The sequence below is a fragment of the Hyla sarda genome, chromosome 5 (genome assembly GCF_029499605.1).
Source record: "Hyla sarda isolate aHylSar1 chromosome 5, aHylSar1.hap1, whole genome shotgun sequence".
Lineage (NCBI taxonomy): Eukaryota > Metazoa > Chordata > Amphibia > Anura > Hylidae > Hyla > Hyla sarda.
The window spans coordinates 135992123-136009486 of NC_079193.1; the positions used below are offsets into that span (position 1 = coordinate 135992123).

At 40.6% G+C, this 17364-nt stretch overlaps 1 protein-coding gene across 6 annotated transcripts in view; it reads right to left on the minus strand.

Moving 5' to 3' along the window:
- The window catches only part of COBL (cordon-bleu WH2 repeat protein), a 612569-nt gene that overhangs the window by 164215 nt on the left and 430990 nt on the right, over positions 1–17364 (minus strand). For all 6 annotated transcript variants that reach the window (XM_056520341.1, XM_056520342.1, XM_056520339.1 and 3 more), the window contains one exon: positions 17073–17190. In XM_056520341.1, the coding sequence (XP_056376316.1) occupies positions 17073–17190 (118 nt within the window). The remainder of the gene's footprint in view (positions 1–17072; positions 17191–17364) is intronic.

Sequence of the window (17364 nt, forward strand, 5' to 3'; positions counted from 1 at the left end):
GAGCAGAAGACCACTGGAAGGCAGCGAAGGCAGGTGCAGGTGCCATGCTGGAAGATCAGATCACCGCGGCAGCTCTGTGGGCGATCCGATCATCCATTTTAGTGTCCGCAATGCTGCAGATGCCGTGATCTGTATTGCTCACAGCATCTGAGGGGTTAATGGCAGACATCCGTGCGATCGAGGATATCAGTCATTACAGGCGGGTCCCTGGCTGCTATCAGCATCTGCCTTACCTGCCGTGCATGAGGTGAGCATCGTCCTGGTCCACATTTACGTACCACATTTACGTCCTGCGTCGTTAAAGGGGTACTCCGATGAAAACTTTTTTTCTTTTAAATCAACTGGTGCCAGAAAGTTAAACAGATTTGTAAATTACTTCTATTAAAAAATTGTATTCCTTCCTGTAGTTATTAGCTGCTGAATACTACAGAGGAAATTATTTTCTTTTTTGAATTCTCTCTGATGACATCACAAGCACAGTGCTCTTTGCTGACGTCATTATAATAATATCTCTTTATTTATTGTTGTCCTTAGTGGGATTTGAACCCAAGGCCCCAGCACTGTAAGGCAGCAGTGCTAACCACTGAGCCACCATGCTGCCCTTAGCATACATCTGCTATGCACAGTTGCTAAAATGGACAGAGATGTCAGCAGAGAGCACTGTGCTCGTGATGTCATCAGTGTTCCAAAAAGAAATGAATTTCCTCTTTAGCATTCAGCAGCTAATAAGTACTGGAAGGATTAAGATTTTTTTAATAGAAGTAATTTACAAATATGTTTAACTTTCTGGCACCAGTTGATTTAAAAGAAAAACGTTTTCCTCGGAGTACCCCTTTAAGGGGTTAAAGTTGGATTTTTATTCATTCATTGGGATATTGGGGATATCCGTCCTTTCCTTGGAGGTACTGCACCTGGAGTCCCGGCTCTAGTGATTTCCTCGGAGCTTCCTCACCTTGATTCACGCTGCTGCTGCCAAATATCCAAATTCATTCAGAAGGGGTGAGCTGATTTATGTTCTACTTTATTCCATATCTGTGCTTGTCTGTTGTGGACCGTGCATGCCCTTGTTTCATTGTGGTTGGAACATTGTTTCACATTGCCGGTTATAAAGTGCTGACAGCGGACTGCATTCATTTATTCCACATACCTTTTTCGTTACACTGTGTGTATATATATATATATATATATATATATATATATAGTACAGGTTGGAATAAGGTATAGGGATCGACCGATTATCGGTTTGGCCGATATTATCGGCCGATAATCACGATTTTAGGCATTATCGGTATCGGCAATTACCTTGCCGATAAGCCGATAATGCCCCGCCCCCACTCGGCCCCCCCCCCGACCTGCCGCACCGCACCGCCCCAGCCTCATTGCCTCCCCCATCCCCGGTTTTATAATTACCTGTTCCCGGCCCGAGGTCCACGCTACTTCTGGCTCCTGCTGCGTCCTGCGTTACGCTGTGCGCAATGACAAGTGACATGACGCGACGTCATCGTCAGTGCGCACAGTGACAGCTCAGGAGGACGCCACCGGAGCCAGAGGTAGAGTGGACCCCGGGCCTCGGGAACAGGTAATTATAAAACCGGGGAGGCAATGGGGCCGGGGCAGTGCAGTGGGGGGTGTGACGCGGTGTGGTGGGGCGGTAGGGGGCGCGGAGCGGTGCGGCGGTGGGGGGGAGCGGTGCAGCGGTGGGGGGTGGCGGTGATAGGACTCAGGACCCCCGGACAGGCATGGGGAGAGAAGCGGGTGGCGGCGGCGGTCTATGGCACCGCAAAAGCCACTGCAGTTCATTGATTTAAAGCGCCCGCTTTAAATCAATGATCTGCAGCGGTGTCGCGGGGGGATAAATAGCCGATGATTTATACCAGAATATCGGTATAAGTTATCGGCTATCGGCCCTAACCTCCACCGATTATCGGTATCGCCCTAAAAAACGATATCGGTCGATCCCTAATAAGGTACTATTATTTAGAATATATTTTTTTCATATGGCTTCACAAACGAGTGACACATCAACACAACAGGTGGCACCATATCTGCCGGATTTCTCTACATTAAACAATGCAGCCATTTGCACACGTGCAGCAAGGGTTTTCTCAGGGGACGCTAATACAACATGTGAATTTTACCTAAAAAAACTCACGTGGGATCTCGAACATCTCAGTCAATAGTCAATACACAGAAAAACAGATGATCCCACGAGGTCTACATATTAAGAAAAAATCTACGGCTATATATGATGAAGATTTCACTATTAGGTGGAATAAAATTCTTACTAAAAGTTCAATGGAACTGATGGCATTAATTATCGAAAAAGAAGAAATAAAGCTGACAGATCTGGAAATCAATATTGGCAAAATAATAAACTCATTGGAACCATTCAAGAATACTATAGAGTTTGAAACAATGCAAAATAAAAATAAAAACGACATCGCAAGTCATGTGCAGGGAATAGTCTGCTTCACGCTGAAAGCTGTCACCCCCAACATGTAGTCAGAAATTTGCCCATATGCGAATTTGTTCGTGCCAGAAGGGCATGTTCTGATGATGCATCCTAAGCGGCAGCATGTAGGGACATCAGAAAAAGATTACATGTTAGGGGGTACGGGTCACACCTAATAGGAAGAGCTAAGGGCATTGTGAACTCTAAACCAGTGGGCCACTACCTTTAAGTTTGTAATGAAGATAAAAAACGAAATAAACAATATTTTCCGACCTTTTCCACTATCTCAAGACAGTTCAACAATATTCGTGACATAATTAACAAACATTTACCTCTTTTGAGAGCTGATGAGGTCATGAGTAAAGTACTGGATAAAGGTATAAGGATTATTCCCCGGAGAGCACATACATTACAGAACCAGTTATCACCTAGTGAATTTCATAGCTCTAATACAAGTGATACGTGGCTGTCAACTAGGGGAAATTATAAATGTGGCTGTTCGAGGTGTGGAACCTGTAAATATATGACTACGTCACATGTAGTATATAATATTGTTTGTGCAATCTGAAATATGTAGGTTGCACTACAAGAAAACTGAAAACCAGAATCCAGGCGCATATGTACTTACCTAATGCCGATAAAAGTATAACCAGATCACTGTCAGGGTTTACTATGCATGGTATGGAGGTACATTCAGGTATCATACCATCATGCAATGTATCTGGTATTGAAAAGGTGCAGCCACCCCGAAGAGGAGGGGATTGGAGCAAACAAGTGTTTAAACGTGAAGCATTTTGGATACTTAATATGGAGAGCCGCTATCCCTTCGGTCTGAACCATAGAAATGATTTGTCCTATATTTATTAGGATGTATGGTTTCTCCGGTTCGAACCCACTTGTTGCATATGTTGATAATTTGTTCTGATGTTGGACACTACTGAATTTGTTCATACTTATATGCTGGGAATTATGAAAGTATGAATATACATATACATTTACCTTTCTTGCTCTTCACCTGTAATTCCGTTGGTAGGTGTTCTCCATTTTCTCCTCCCACATATGTGACATCATCAGAGGGGCGTACATTTTATGGTGACGTGTCATGTGGTTGTTACTGGTGTATATATACTGGGCAATGTTTGTAGTATGTGCCATGACTAAGACCTGTTAACGAGTCGAAATGCGTTGGAGTTTCGTTTGTGCTTTTATCCTTTGTCATTTTCATTATTTTTCCACCTGTATGTTTTTAACTATTTTTCATTAAATTTGGATTTTTAATCATTCATTGGGAGGCGGATATTCGTCCTTTCCTTGGAGTTACTGTACCTGACCTGGCTCTAGTGATTTCCTCCGAGCTTCCTCACCCTGATTCACGCTGCTGCTGCCAAATACCCAAAACCACTCAGAAGGGGTAAGCTGATTTATGTTCTACTTTATGCCAGAAAGTTAAACAGATTTGGAAATTACTTCTATTTAAAAAGCTTAATCCTTCTAGTACTTATCAGCTGCTGTATGTTCCAGAGAGTTATTTTCTTTTAAAATTTCCTTTCTGTCTGACCACTGTGCTCTCTGCTGACACTTCTGTCACAGTTCTGGACAGTTCCTAAAATGTACAGAGGTAACAGCAGAGAGCACTATGGTCAAACAGAAAGGAAATTCAAAAAGAAAATAACTTCCTCTGGAACATACAGCAGCTGATAAGGACTGGAAGGGTTATGATTTTTAAATAGGAGTACTTTACAAATGTGTTTAATTTTCTAGCACCAGTTGATTTAAAAAAAAAATGTTTTGTGGCGGTTACCCCTGCGGACAATGACCGTTATACGAAAGTATGGTTAGACTGGCTGACGTTTCAGGTGTCTCCTGCTTATGGAGCTCTAGTGGCCCCTAGTCCCACACAGCACTAACGTGATTCCCATACCCCTCTTGTTTTTTCCTCTTGGGGATGTCTTACGAGTTCCCCTCCCTACTTGTTTCTGTTTGTATTCCCCATGTATGTTAGAGGCTTCTCCTCTCTATTTTTCATTTTCTTATCTATGATCTCTCTGTTCTCTCTTTGACCTTGCATTCCTTTTTCTCTTCTTGACTTGCTTTAACTTTGCCTGCCGAGCCTTATTCTTCTGTTGAGGTAGTCAGACGATCCTACTGTTCTTGCAACAAGCTATTTGCTGTTCAATATGTTATTGCCCTAAATTGAATGTTGGTATTCTGGGGTTGGCTGTCAGGTGCTTACAGGAACCTCGATCGCACCCTTGCTGGTTATAATTGCTATTGTCGGGATCCGGCTGGTCCCCTATTGCGACATTATACATCTCATTTTGGGACTGGCATCTTGCGATTTAATGCAAAGCTGTAAGCGTTAATATCTGTACCTGCACTTTTGGTTCCTGCACTATTTGTTACATTTCTATGTTGTGGAATGTATCTTTGTTTCTTTTTTTAAATAAAAAATTTTGAATCCAAAAAAAAAAAAAATAATGTTTTCCAGTGAAGTACCCCATTAAAACAGTTTGGCTTCTTTTTAAAGAGTACCTGTCATTTTCAAAAACTGTTTGTATAATGTAGATAATAACCTCATATGTATATTTGTATTATATATTGGTTAAAAAAAATGCTGTCTTGTCCATGCAGCTCTAGTCTGTGTGCAGAGATAGACTACAGGAAGTCAAAAACAGTACATAGAAATAGAGGGTTGGCACTGACACGTGCTTCAATACGTTTCTGCGGACCTATGTTGTTAATGCAACACCTTAACAGCCTGGAAACATATTAGAATAGAGGTGACTCCAAGGTCTTAAAACATAGCTTTTATTAAATATTAAATATAAAATCAGGACCAAATTATGGTAGGGTAATAAGTCAGTAGCAACTGGTCCAGGGTATCTGGCCCAACAGGATTTCCTCCTAGGGAACTGACCCTACTGGTCAAAAGACCCCCTACCTGTTAATGCAGGGAGGCCTTCCTAGCAAGGGTCAGCCTGCATCCAGAACCTCCTATCTCACCCTAATTAGGAAGGAACGATGGAGATTTAGGATGTGAAAGCCATCTGGAGGAAAGTAATTACCTGATGCTAACTGACAGTAACCTCTAAATATGTACCCTGTGAGTATATTTCATGCAACACACACTTGTGAAAACAATCTGGTGATCCCATAAATTCGGTCACCTCACGTGTTGGCTTGACAAAATCACTTATTTGATTCACCATATTGGAGTGCTACTGCGCATTTGTGTGCTGTATCATGTACCCAGGACCCAAGCCCAACCACAGTCTGCACCTGCTCTCTCTCTAGTTTGCTGCCTTCTTATTCCTACTTGTATAGCTATATCTATATATATATATATACAACAATATCCAACGTGTTTCATTGTGGCGCATTATAGTGCGGCACATCTCTTCAGGGAGTAGGGCAGAGGGACCGGGAGTACTAACATACAGATAGATACTCCCATCTCTCTTCTCACAAAAAGTATGTCAAGATGCGACAACAAGGGAGGTATTAGAAATATAAAGTATCATAGAATCATGGTCCAATACAATCAAAGAGACCCTGTATTCACATCCAATACTTTGTCCCATATAGTAATCATGAGGTGGTCCGTGAATATAGAAGTGTATAGCCAAAAAGATGGATTGGCCAGTGGTTTTCTATTTACACTGTTACCTGCAAAAGAACAGATATTTAAAGTGTAAAGTGTATGTATTAAATGCTGATATGTACTGTATATGTGGCCCCCTAGGATAAGTCAAAAAAGCATACCTCTCAAAAATAGCTAACATCAAGTTGGGTGCGATATGCAATGCTGATATGCAATGCAGATATACAGATTATGGGAACACCTTTAGGTAAAGCCAACATACAGATAGAACAGAAAATAGGTAAGGGTATTATCCAACAGAGACATAAAAGATGTAAGGGGTATAAAGATGCGGTATAGTATGGGCTGAAGGACATCCGTTTCTGCCTTCACTGTCAAGGGACTCCACTGTCTGGGGAATATTTTTGCCCAAAGATTGGTGCATATAACCAGAGACATGCCTTGTACAGTATATGGTGAATATAATGAAATCTGGTACATATAGGCAGTATAAGAAAGAGAGGGGCCTACATATATAATCCTGAATAAACAGTAGCCTACCTATCATGTAGTTTCCAGTGCTTACCACCCGGGATGAAAATGGGGTGGCCAGAAAAACAATCTGCAATGGAAAAAATCAAACAGTTGCTAGGGTGTTATAGAGGAACAGCAGTGCCGTGCTATATATAGTGGGGGCTGGAATTGTACCGAGAAGCAGCTACAAAAGATAAGAATGATGTTTGTTACTTACTGGATGATATGCCAGTGATGCGCCGATCCGATGCTGGATACAGTGGTGCCGGCACATGCTATTTATGCTTATCTGTGCGCAAATGAAGCGCACGGCACAAGTGCCCCCAAATGAGGCGCACAGCACGTTTGCATCTCAGTCTGACCCGCATGCTGTGGGCTATGTCATTAGCGTTGCAGTAAATGGAGCGCAAGAGGGACCGGAAATTACGTCCCTAAGGATAGAGGCTATGCATTAAGTATCCTTTGGAAATGTGCATTAACAAGGTTAACTCTATGAGAACCAGAACCCTAGGGATAAAGTTGCCTAAGGGCTGCTGAGAGTAAGAATGTATTTAAATAAAAATAAATAATAAAATAATAAAAATCTAGCAAGATTTCATAGAAGGTGGCTACTGTTGGTGAATTCTGGATAATGAATAAAATAAACCGGACTACCTATTTACTTGATACAAGATGAAGAAGCTAGAAGGATCCACTCTGATATGGGGATGCTCCTGATGTACTACTTCATACATATAGCTATAGAAAGCTGGAGAAATTGAGTCGTTCGTTCAGTCCATTTGGATAGACTGTATCAAGGATGAAAATCCACTTGGTTTCTTTTTGTGTCACTATTAGGTCAGTGTCTCCTTTCTGAATACCAGTCTTAACTGTTTCGAAAACTTTAAAGGATATATAATCAATGTTTCCATTGTGTTTTTCGTTTACATGGCGTGCAACGGGTTTACCTCTTGTGCTGTTTATATCCCCCTATGTTTTCAAGGATACGTTTTTTAAGTTCTCGAGATGTTTTTCCAAAGTATCATGCTCCGCACTTGTAGATACAGTTGTAAACTACACAGCTTGTGCGACAATAAGCAAAGAATTTGGCGGTAAATGTTTGATTAAAATGGGTGTCTATATATACTGGTCCCGTATACTGGCCCTTTTGTCTTCTGTCCAGCCATGTTGTGGTAATAGGGGGTTTAAAATGGCTATTGACCATATGGTCCCTCAGGTCCCTTTCTCTCCTATATGTGATGGACGGAGTACTGGTTAGTGTATCACTTAGAGCTGGATCCAGTAGAATGTTTCTTATTTCGGGGGCAGCAACATCATAGGTACCTATTAGTCTGGTAATCTGGTTGCCTGTGTCTCTACTTTTAGGGGTCATTAGTGTATTTCTTGATGTTTGATATGCTGTAATGTGTAGAGTTGAACACAAAAAAAATTGTGGGTCAGTATATATTCTAGAAGATCCACAACTAATTTATTGTGTGGTTATATCTACTTCTAGTATTGAGATGTAGCTTCCAAGCCCACCCTATGTGGGATGGAGGTATAGAGGGCCTCCACATCTATAGAGGCCATATACCAAGATTCTTCTAGTGTAAGACCCTCTAATTTCAGAAGAAGGTCAGTCGTATCACGCAGGTATGATGGAAGAGCAGTTACAAAGGTTCTTAAGATGTGATCCACATAGATACCTAGGTTCTGACTCAAGGAGGTGACTTCTGAGACCATAGGTCCATAGTCCATTAAAAGTAGCTATTTTGGGGATTTGGGATAGAGAAAAAGTAATTCATTTTCCTCTATGAGGCCAGCTAGTTTGGCTGATTGGAGGAGCTTGAATAATTCTCTCTGGTATTTGTTTGTTGGATCCATTTTTTGTTTTTCATAGTTGCTTGTATCTTCCAATATAGTCATACACATATTTTTCTATTGTGTAGGTGTGAGGATGACTATGTTCCTGCCTTTGTTTGCTGGTTTAATTACTATATTTTTGTCTCTTTCCAGGCTTACTAATGCCTCCATTTTGTCGTGAGTAAAGTTTTGACATTTTCAGGTACCGTTGGCCTCCAGTTGTTTAAGATCTTGTGACATTATAACATGAACGACACATCAATGTTAGTCATGTTCCCTTCTGGGGGAACCTTTTGCTGGTGGGTCTAAGGTTGGTAAAAGGACCTTTTGAGCTATCTCTCTCATTTTCAGAGAGTAGAGAGGATAGGGTCCATGCTCCTGTAAGATCCTCCATCTCCATGCCCAGTTCTATACAGGTTCTCCTGTCCACATGCTTGAAGAATTTATACTATTGGAGTTTATGACAGAATAAGTTGAGGTCTTTTCTCCGTGTAAATATGTCAAATCGCGTGGTAGGTACAAAGCTAAGGCCTTTTTTTTTGAGTACATATCGTAATAAAGAGTCCTGGATTACTGAGGCACAAGAAGTATTCACCGAGAGTGAGTTACTACTCACCTCACAACCACCTATCTCCCTCAAAAGCTCCTTTAGTGAACTGTATAAGCTACACAAAGAGCAGATTAAATCTTGGTGGGAATTGCAATCTCTAAATAACTACATCACTAACAGCATAGTCTCCGTATCAATATCCGACCAGAGGTCTCCGTATCAATATCTGACCAGCACCAGGAGTAAGAACAACCACGTTACTCGAGAAATGGGACACCTTGGTGACTGAAAGCTCCGTTTTGTTCATGCAACTTGTAGTGGAAGAAGAAATAATTCACAATCATAGATTGAAACAAAATTAGACAAACAAACTAACATAGTGCTTAACTTCAAGGATCACCCTGAATTCACAAAAAAGGAGTTTGAATTCCAACAAAATGTTGAAAAAGATAAAAATGTAATAAAAGAACGAAAACACAAACAGGATCGTCGTGACCTAATTGAATTTCGAGAAAAGAGCATATGCCCACCTTTACACAAATATAAGCAATTCAGATACAGAGCAATCAGATACTAACCAGTGGGAAGAGGGGAATCCCCAGAAAGAAACATGGACAAGAGGCTGAGGCCGCGGTCGAGGACAAAGAGGATGATTTGCATACAAGAAGAGAGGAGCACCTACCAATATTTCATCAAGGGGAGGAGGGCAAACCCGCATGGAATGATTAGGCAGAGGGAGAGGACTAAACAACGATCCCCCAATACCAGGTATTACTGGAAAAATACCTACCATTAACCAAGGAATGGCCTGGACATCAGGCCAAACATGGTATCCCAACCCAATTCACAAGGATCCTCATCATCTGTCTACTCATTAGGAACACAACTTTTTTTTACAGCAGCCTTAGTTGGGCACAACTTATGGCCTAAGGGACCAACTGATGGCAGCACGCAAGACATAATGGATCAAGAACCAAACAACGAAGAATCAGGATTAACAATCATTAATCTCATGGATAGATCATTGAATTCAGCAGAATTATCATTGATAAAAAAAAAAACAGGCCTTAGCTTTGACAGATTTATAAAATTCTTCAAGCATGTGGACACGAGATCCTGTATAGAACTGGGCTTGGAGATGGAGGATCTTGCAGGAGCATGGACCCTATCCTCCCTATTCTCTGAAAATGAGAGATAGCTCAAAAGGTCCTTTTACCAACCTTAGACCTACCAGCAAAAGGTTCACACAGAAGGGAACATGACTAACATTGATGTGCTCTATTAATGGCACAAGATCTTAAAGAACTGGAGGCTAACGGTACCAGATAATATCAAAACTATACTCACGATAAAATGGAGGCATTAGTAAGCCTGTAGAGAGACAAAAATATAGTCATTAAACCCGCAGACAAAGGCGGGAACATATTCATCCTCACGGCCACTCAATACAAAAACATGTTTGACTATAGTTGAAGATACAAGCAACTATGAAAAACAAAAAATGGATCTAACAAACAAATACCAGAATGAATTATACAAGCTCCTCCAATCAGCCAAACTAGCTGGCCTCATATATAAAAAGGAATTTCTTTTTCTCTACCCCAAATCCCCCAAAATAGCTACTTTCTATGGTCTTCCAAAGATCCACAAAGGACTAAACCCGCTCAAGTGTAGACCTATCGTCTCAGGTATCAACTCCTTGAGTCATAAACTAGGTATCTATGTGGATCACATCTTAAGAACCTTTGTAACTGCTCTTCCATCATACTTGAGCGATACGACTGACCTTCTGAAATTAGAGGGTCTTACACTAGAAGAATCTTGGTATGTTATCTCTATAGATGTGGAGGCCCTCTATACCTCCATCCCACATAGTGTGGGATTAGAAGGTATATCTCACTTCCTCAGTACCAGAAGTAGACACTTACAACCACACAATAAAATTGTTGTGGATCTTCTAAAATATATACTGACCCACAATTTTTTTGTGTTCAACTCTACACATTACCACCAACTCAGAGGTACGGCCATAGAGAGCCCATGTGCCCCCAGCTATGCCAATCTTACTCTGGGTTGGTGAGAGGGCTGGATTTTTTCTCGGAAGAGTACGAAAAATAGACCAAGTTGGTAATAATATGGGTACAATATATTGATGATATTTTCATCGTCTGGTCAAGCACCGAGGGAAACTTCAGAGAATTTGTGTCTGCTCTTAATATCAACAACACTGGATTGTACTTTACTTCAGACATACAAAAAACATTTTACCCTTTTTGGATGTCACTATAAAAATAGGAGTCGAAGGAAAAATAGAGACCTCTCTTTCGAAAACCCACTGCTGGGAACACCCTTCTACAATGGGAAAGCGCACATCCTAAACCACTACGAAGAGGGATCCCCAAGGGCCAATTCCTACATCCACGTAGGAATTGTTCCACAGACGAAGAATCTCTAAACGGAGCAGGCAAACTCTCGGGCCACTTAAAGGAAAGAGGATACCATATCAGATGCATAGAAGAGGCAAGACTGTCAGCATATCAAACATCAAGAAATACGCTAATGACCCCAAAAAGTAGAGACACAGGCAACCAGATTACTAGACCAATAGGTACCTGATAATGTTGCTGTCCCAGTAATAAGAAATATCATATCTCATCACTGGAAGATCCTTCTACTGGATCCAGATAAAAGTAATACACTAACCAATACTCCATCCATCACATATAGGAAAGGAAGGAACCTGAGGGACAGTCTGGTCAATAGCTATTTTGAACCCCCTATCACCACATATGGCTAGACAGAAGACAAAAGGGCACATTTAAATGTGGTAAATGCCAGGCATGCCAATTCATCAATATGGGACCAGTATAGATAGACACCCATCTTAATCAAACATTTCCCGCCAAATTCTTTGCTATTTGTCACACAAACTGTGTACTTTAAATCTGTATCTGCAAATGTGGAGCAAGATACGTTCGAAAAAGTCCCGAGAACGTAAAAAACGTATCCTTGAACACATAGGGGATCTAAAAAACACAAGAGATAAGCCCATTGCACGCCATGTAAACGAAAAACCCAATGGAAACCTTGATTATATATCCTTTAGAGTTTTGGAAACAGTTAAGACTGGGATTTGGAAAGGAGACACTGACCTAATAGTGACACAAAAAGAAACCAGGTGTATTTTCTTTTCACCCTTGATACAGTCTATCCAAATGGACTGAATGAACAACTCAATTTATCAAAATGTTTATTGCTCTATGTATGAAGTAGTAAATAAGGAGAATACCCATATCAGAGTAGATCCTTATAGCTACTTCATCTTGTATCAAGTAAGTAGGTAGTCCGGTTTATTTTATTCACTATCCAGAATTCACCTAACAGCAGCCCTTAGACAACCTTATCCCTAGGGTTCTGGTTCTCATAGAGTTAACCTTGTTAAAGCGCATCCCCAAAGGATAGCTTCTATCCTTATAGACGTCATTTGCAGTCCCTCTTGCGCTCCATTTACTGGAATGCTAATGACAGAGCCCATACAGCGTGCGGTTCAGACTGAGATGCAAACATGCCGTGCGCGTCATTTGGGTGCAGGCGTGCCATGCGCTTCATTTGGGTGCAGACCAGCATAAATAGCATGCGCCAGCGTCCTCCGACACCACTGTATCCAGCATCGGATCGGCAGATCACCGGCATATCATCCAGTAAGTAACAGACGGCTTTCTTATCTTTTGTAGCTGCTTCTCGGTGCAATTCCAGACCCCACTAGATATAGCATGGCACTGTTGTCCCTCTAAAACACTCTAGCAACTGTTTGATTTTTTTCCATTGCAGATTCTTTTTCTGGCCACCCTATTTTCATCCCGGGTGGTAAGCACTGGAAACTACATGATAGGTAGGCTACTGTTTATTCATGATTATATATGTTGGCCCCCCTCTTTCTTATACTGACTATATGTACCAGATTGCATGCTATATTCACCATATACACTACAAGGCATGTCTCTGGTTATGGGCAACAATCTTTAGGCAAAAAGAGTCCCCGGACAGTGGAGTCCCTTGACAATGAAGGCAGAAACAGATGTCCTTGATGTTAGCTATTTTTGAGAGGTATGTTATTTTGACTTTTCCTAGGGGGCCACACATACATATCGGTACTTAATACATACACCTTACACTTTAAATATCTTTTCTTTTGCAGATCACAGTGTACATAGAACACCACAGGCCAATCCATCTTTTTTGGCTATACACTTCTATATTCACGGACCACCTCAAGATTACTCTATTGGATAAAGTATTGGATCTGAATATGGGGTCTCTTGACATACTTTTTGTGAGAAATTAGGGTGAGATAGGAGGTTCCGGGTGCAGGCTGATCCTCACAAGGAAGTCCTCCCTGCATTAACAGGTAGGGGGTCTTTTGACCAGCAGGGTCAGTTCCCTAGGAGGAAATTCTGTTGGGCCAGATACACTGGAACAGTTGCTACTGACTTATCATTACTCTACCACTAACACTGTTGTTCTTTGTACATAATTTTGTCCTGATTTTATATTTAATAAAAGCTTTGTTTTAAGACCTTGGTGTTACCTCTATTCTACTATATACTAGACACAGGTCTGTAAATGATTTATACTCACCTACAGCCTGGACACATAACCTGACACTTTGTGGTGCTCTACCATTGGAGATAAAGAAAGCAAGCTTCAATCATGAAAGAAGTAACAAGTGGCACTCATGGTAGTCAGGTTCTTCATTTCGTTATCGATATCGTTCCGTTAAAAAAATCCAGCGGGGCCCGCTGCATGTTTAAATGCACCAATATCAATAACGAAATGAACAACCTGACCACTGAACCGTGAGTGCCACCTGATACTTCTTTTATGATAAAATACAAGTGCTGGGGTGGGCTCTGTGTAGGCTCCTGGCTTACATAGTTACATAGTTAGTACGGTTGAAAAAAGACATACCTCCATCAAGTTCAACCAGGGAATTGAAGGGTAGGGGTGTGGCGCGATATTGGGGAAGGGATGGGATTTTATATTTCTTCATAAGCATTAATGTTATTTTGTTCCAGGAATGTATCTAACCCTGTTTTAAAGCTGTTAATTTTTCCTGTTGTGACCAGTTCCTGAGGTAGACTGTTCCATAAGTTCACAGTTCTTATGATAAAGAAGGCGTGTCGCCCCTTGAGACTAAACCTTTTCTTCTCCAGACGGAGGGAGTGCCCCCTTGTCCAATAGGCTTGCTGTGTGAGTCTGCTGTATCACAGAGTCTCAGAACACAGAGGCCTGCTGTCCACCCACACTTCCTGTATCTTGTCTCCACACAGATAAGCAGAAATCTGTGTACTTTGGCCACAGTTAATAGCTGCAAGGACAAGACAGCATTTTTGCACCTAAAAACATTTTTTTTAACCAATGTTTGATACAATTAATTTAATACAATTTTAGTTTTTTTCTCCTTTCCTTCTAAGACTATACTGTCAATTAATCACAGCCCATTTTGGCCTTGAGGACACAGCCAATTTTCATTTTTGCATGCTTGGGTTTTTCTCCAGGCATTTTACAGGCCATATCTCTTGAATTTTTCCATCTACAGGCCCATATGAGGGCTTGTTTTTTTGTGTGATCAATTATTCTTTGTAATGACACCTTTCATTTACAATAAATTGTATAGCGCAACTTAAAAATTATTTCTATCAGTAAATTGAAATGAGAAATACAATTTTGCAACTTTTGGGGGGTTTGAGTTTTTATGCAGTGCTCTTTACAGTAACCAGGGGCGTTACTAGGGAGGCTAATGGGCTGTAGCCCCGGGTCTCAGGCCCATAGCCCCGGGTCTCTGGCTACTGCTGTTTTTTTTTTATTGCCACCGCTGGTTAAAGACAGCAGGGGCTTCTGGGAAGTGACATGATGCTCCTGGCGCCTGTCAGCCCTGCTGTTCTCCTGCCCTCTGAGTATAGCCATGGTCTCAGAAGATTTCAACCTTTCAGGCTCGGCTAGGCATGGAGAGCGTAAAAACAGCATCTCCAAGCAGAAGATAGACTTTACTTGCCCCAATAAAAATTGTCCCCCTTTCCCATAATTTTTTTTAAATATAATAATAAAAAATAAAAAAACACTATATATCTGGAATTGCCACATGTGTAAATGTCCGATCTTTGAAAATATAATGTTTATTATCTCATGTGGTGAATGGAGTAAACTTTCCAAATGCCAACATTTATGATTTATGATCATATCACATCAACCACTGCTCTTAGAGGCATTCCCAAAATTTAAAATGATCCCCTATCTACATGATATGGGATAGCAAGGTGATCGGAGAGGTCTGCCTGCTGAGACACCCACCAATCACCAGAATGAAGGAGTAAACCTGTTCAGAGGAAAAGTTGGCCCATAGCAACCAATTAGATTGATTCATTCATTTTTTTGAAAAGACCTGTGAAAAATGAAAAAAGCTATATGATTGGCTGCTATGGGCAACTCAGCAACTTTTCCTCTGGACACCCTTTTTTTCTTAAATACATTTTTATTTTATTTTGAATATATTGAAAAAGAAACAAGTAAAAGATGTACAGAATACATTTGAATAAGAGGTATGGCGAGAGGAGCAAAAATGATAACAACTCTGGACAGCTTTTGATAAATCTCCCCCTAATGTCCCTGATAATGCTTTATGCATTCTCTTACAGGCGTGTCTGAGGGAGTGGCTAGGGTGTGTCTGAGGGTGTGGTTAGAGGGAGTGGCTTGGCTATGGGCTGTAGCCCTGGGTTTTTGGAGTCCTAGCAATGTCCCTGACAGTAACAATGACATGTTCTCTTTATTCTGTGAATCAATATGATTAAAAACAATACCCATGTGTAGATTCTATTATTATACTACTTTCAAAAATAATCAAACTTATTTTGTTAAAACACTACGGGGAGACTTAACAAAACCTGTGCAAAGGAAAAGTTGCCCATAGCAACCAATCAGATTGCTTCTTTCATTTTGCAGAGGCCTTGTTAAAAATGAAAGAAGGGAGCTGATTGGTTGCTATGGGCAACTGGGCAACTTTTCCTCTGGACATGTTTTGATATATCTCCCCCTACATTTAAAATTGTCCTCTTCTGATCCACTATAATTTTATTTTTCTGTATACCCCGCTGTATGAGGGCTAATTTTTTTGAGGAGGGATCTGAGTTTTTTTTTATACCACTACATGTCTGTCGCTATGCACTAAGGGGGAGATTTATCAAATTCTTTCCAGAGTAAAAGTTGCCCAGTTGCCCATAGCAACCAATCAGATCGCTTCTTTCATTTTTAATAAGGCCTCTGCAAAATGAAAGAAGCAATCTGATTGGTTGCTATAGGCAGCTGAGCAACTTTTCCTTTGCACAGGTTTTCATAAATCTTCCACTAAGTACCTGGGCACAGCCATGTACATCTACATCGCTTGTCCTCTAGGGGGTTAATAACTAATTTGTGTGGCATGACATCATTTATGAAACACTGACAGGCATAGGCATAATACAGTGGAGTACAGATGTGTACATTGGTCCCTCAAGTTACAATATTAATTGGTTCCAGGATGACCATTGTATGTTGAAACCATTGTATGTTGAGACCAGAACTCTATGGAAACCTGGTAATTGGTTATGAAGCCACCAAAATATCATCCAAAAATAGGAAAAAGTGAGGATTAAACAAAAATAAGTAGATAACTAATACAGATATAGATAAGTCCTTACATACAGTCATGGCCGTAAATGTTGGCACCCCTGAAATTTTTCTAGAAAATGAAGTATTTCTCACAGAAAAGGATTGCAGTAACACATGTTTTGCTATACACATGTTTATTCCCTTTGTGTGTATTGGAACTAAACCAAAAAAGAGAGGAAAAAGAGCAAATTGGACATAATGTCACACCAAACACACCTACTTCTTAAAATGCAGTTATATTACTTCCTGGATATTATTATAGGTCTAAAAGGGACAACATTCTACAGTCACAGGCATGTTACATGTTATTTCAGGTTATCATGCTTATGAGGTTGAGAACAAGCCACACTGCAATTCATGGTTCCAGTCAGTTATTAAAGCATGCAGTTTTCACACTTGTTACTACTTACCAGTAGTACTTTTCCTGTTTTCTAAACTTTCATGTTTCTCATTTGGCATCTGACCAGTTGGTGGAGGTGGGGCTCTTCTTTTCTTTTTCTGCTGTTCTTTTTGAACTGTAGCATATAGCTAAAAAAAAAGAGAGATCCTGGTTAAAATCTTATTTTAATCCAAGAATGTATTTATTTATGAACAACTTTTCCTAAAAATGGTAAAAAAAATAATATGAAGGTTTCAAGTGAACCATGAGTAGTTTTACTCCTTTATTCTTGATGTTGATATGGACAATCCATTAGTCTATAT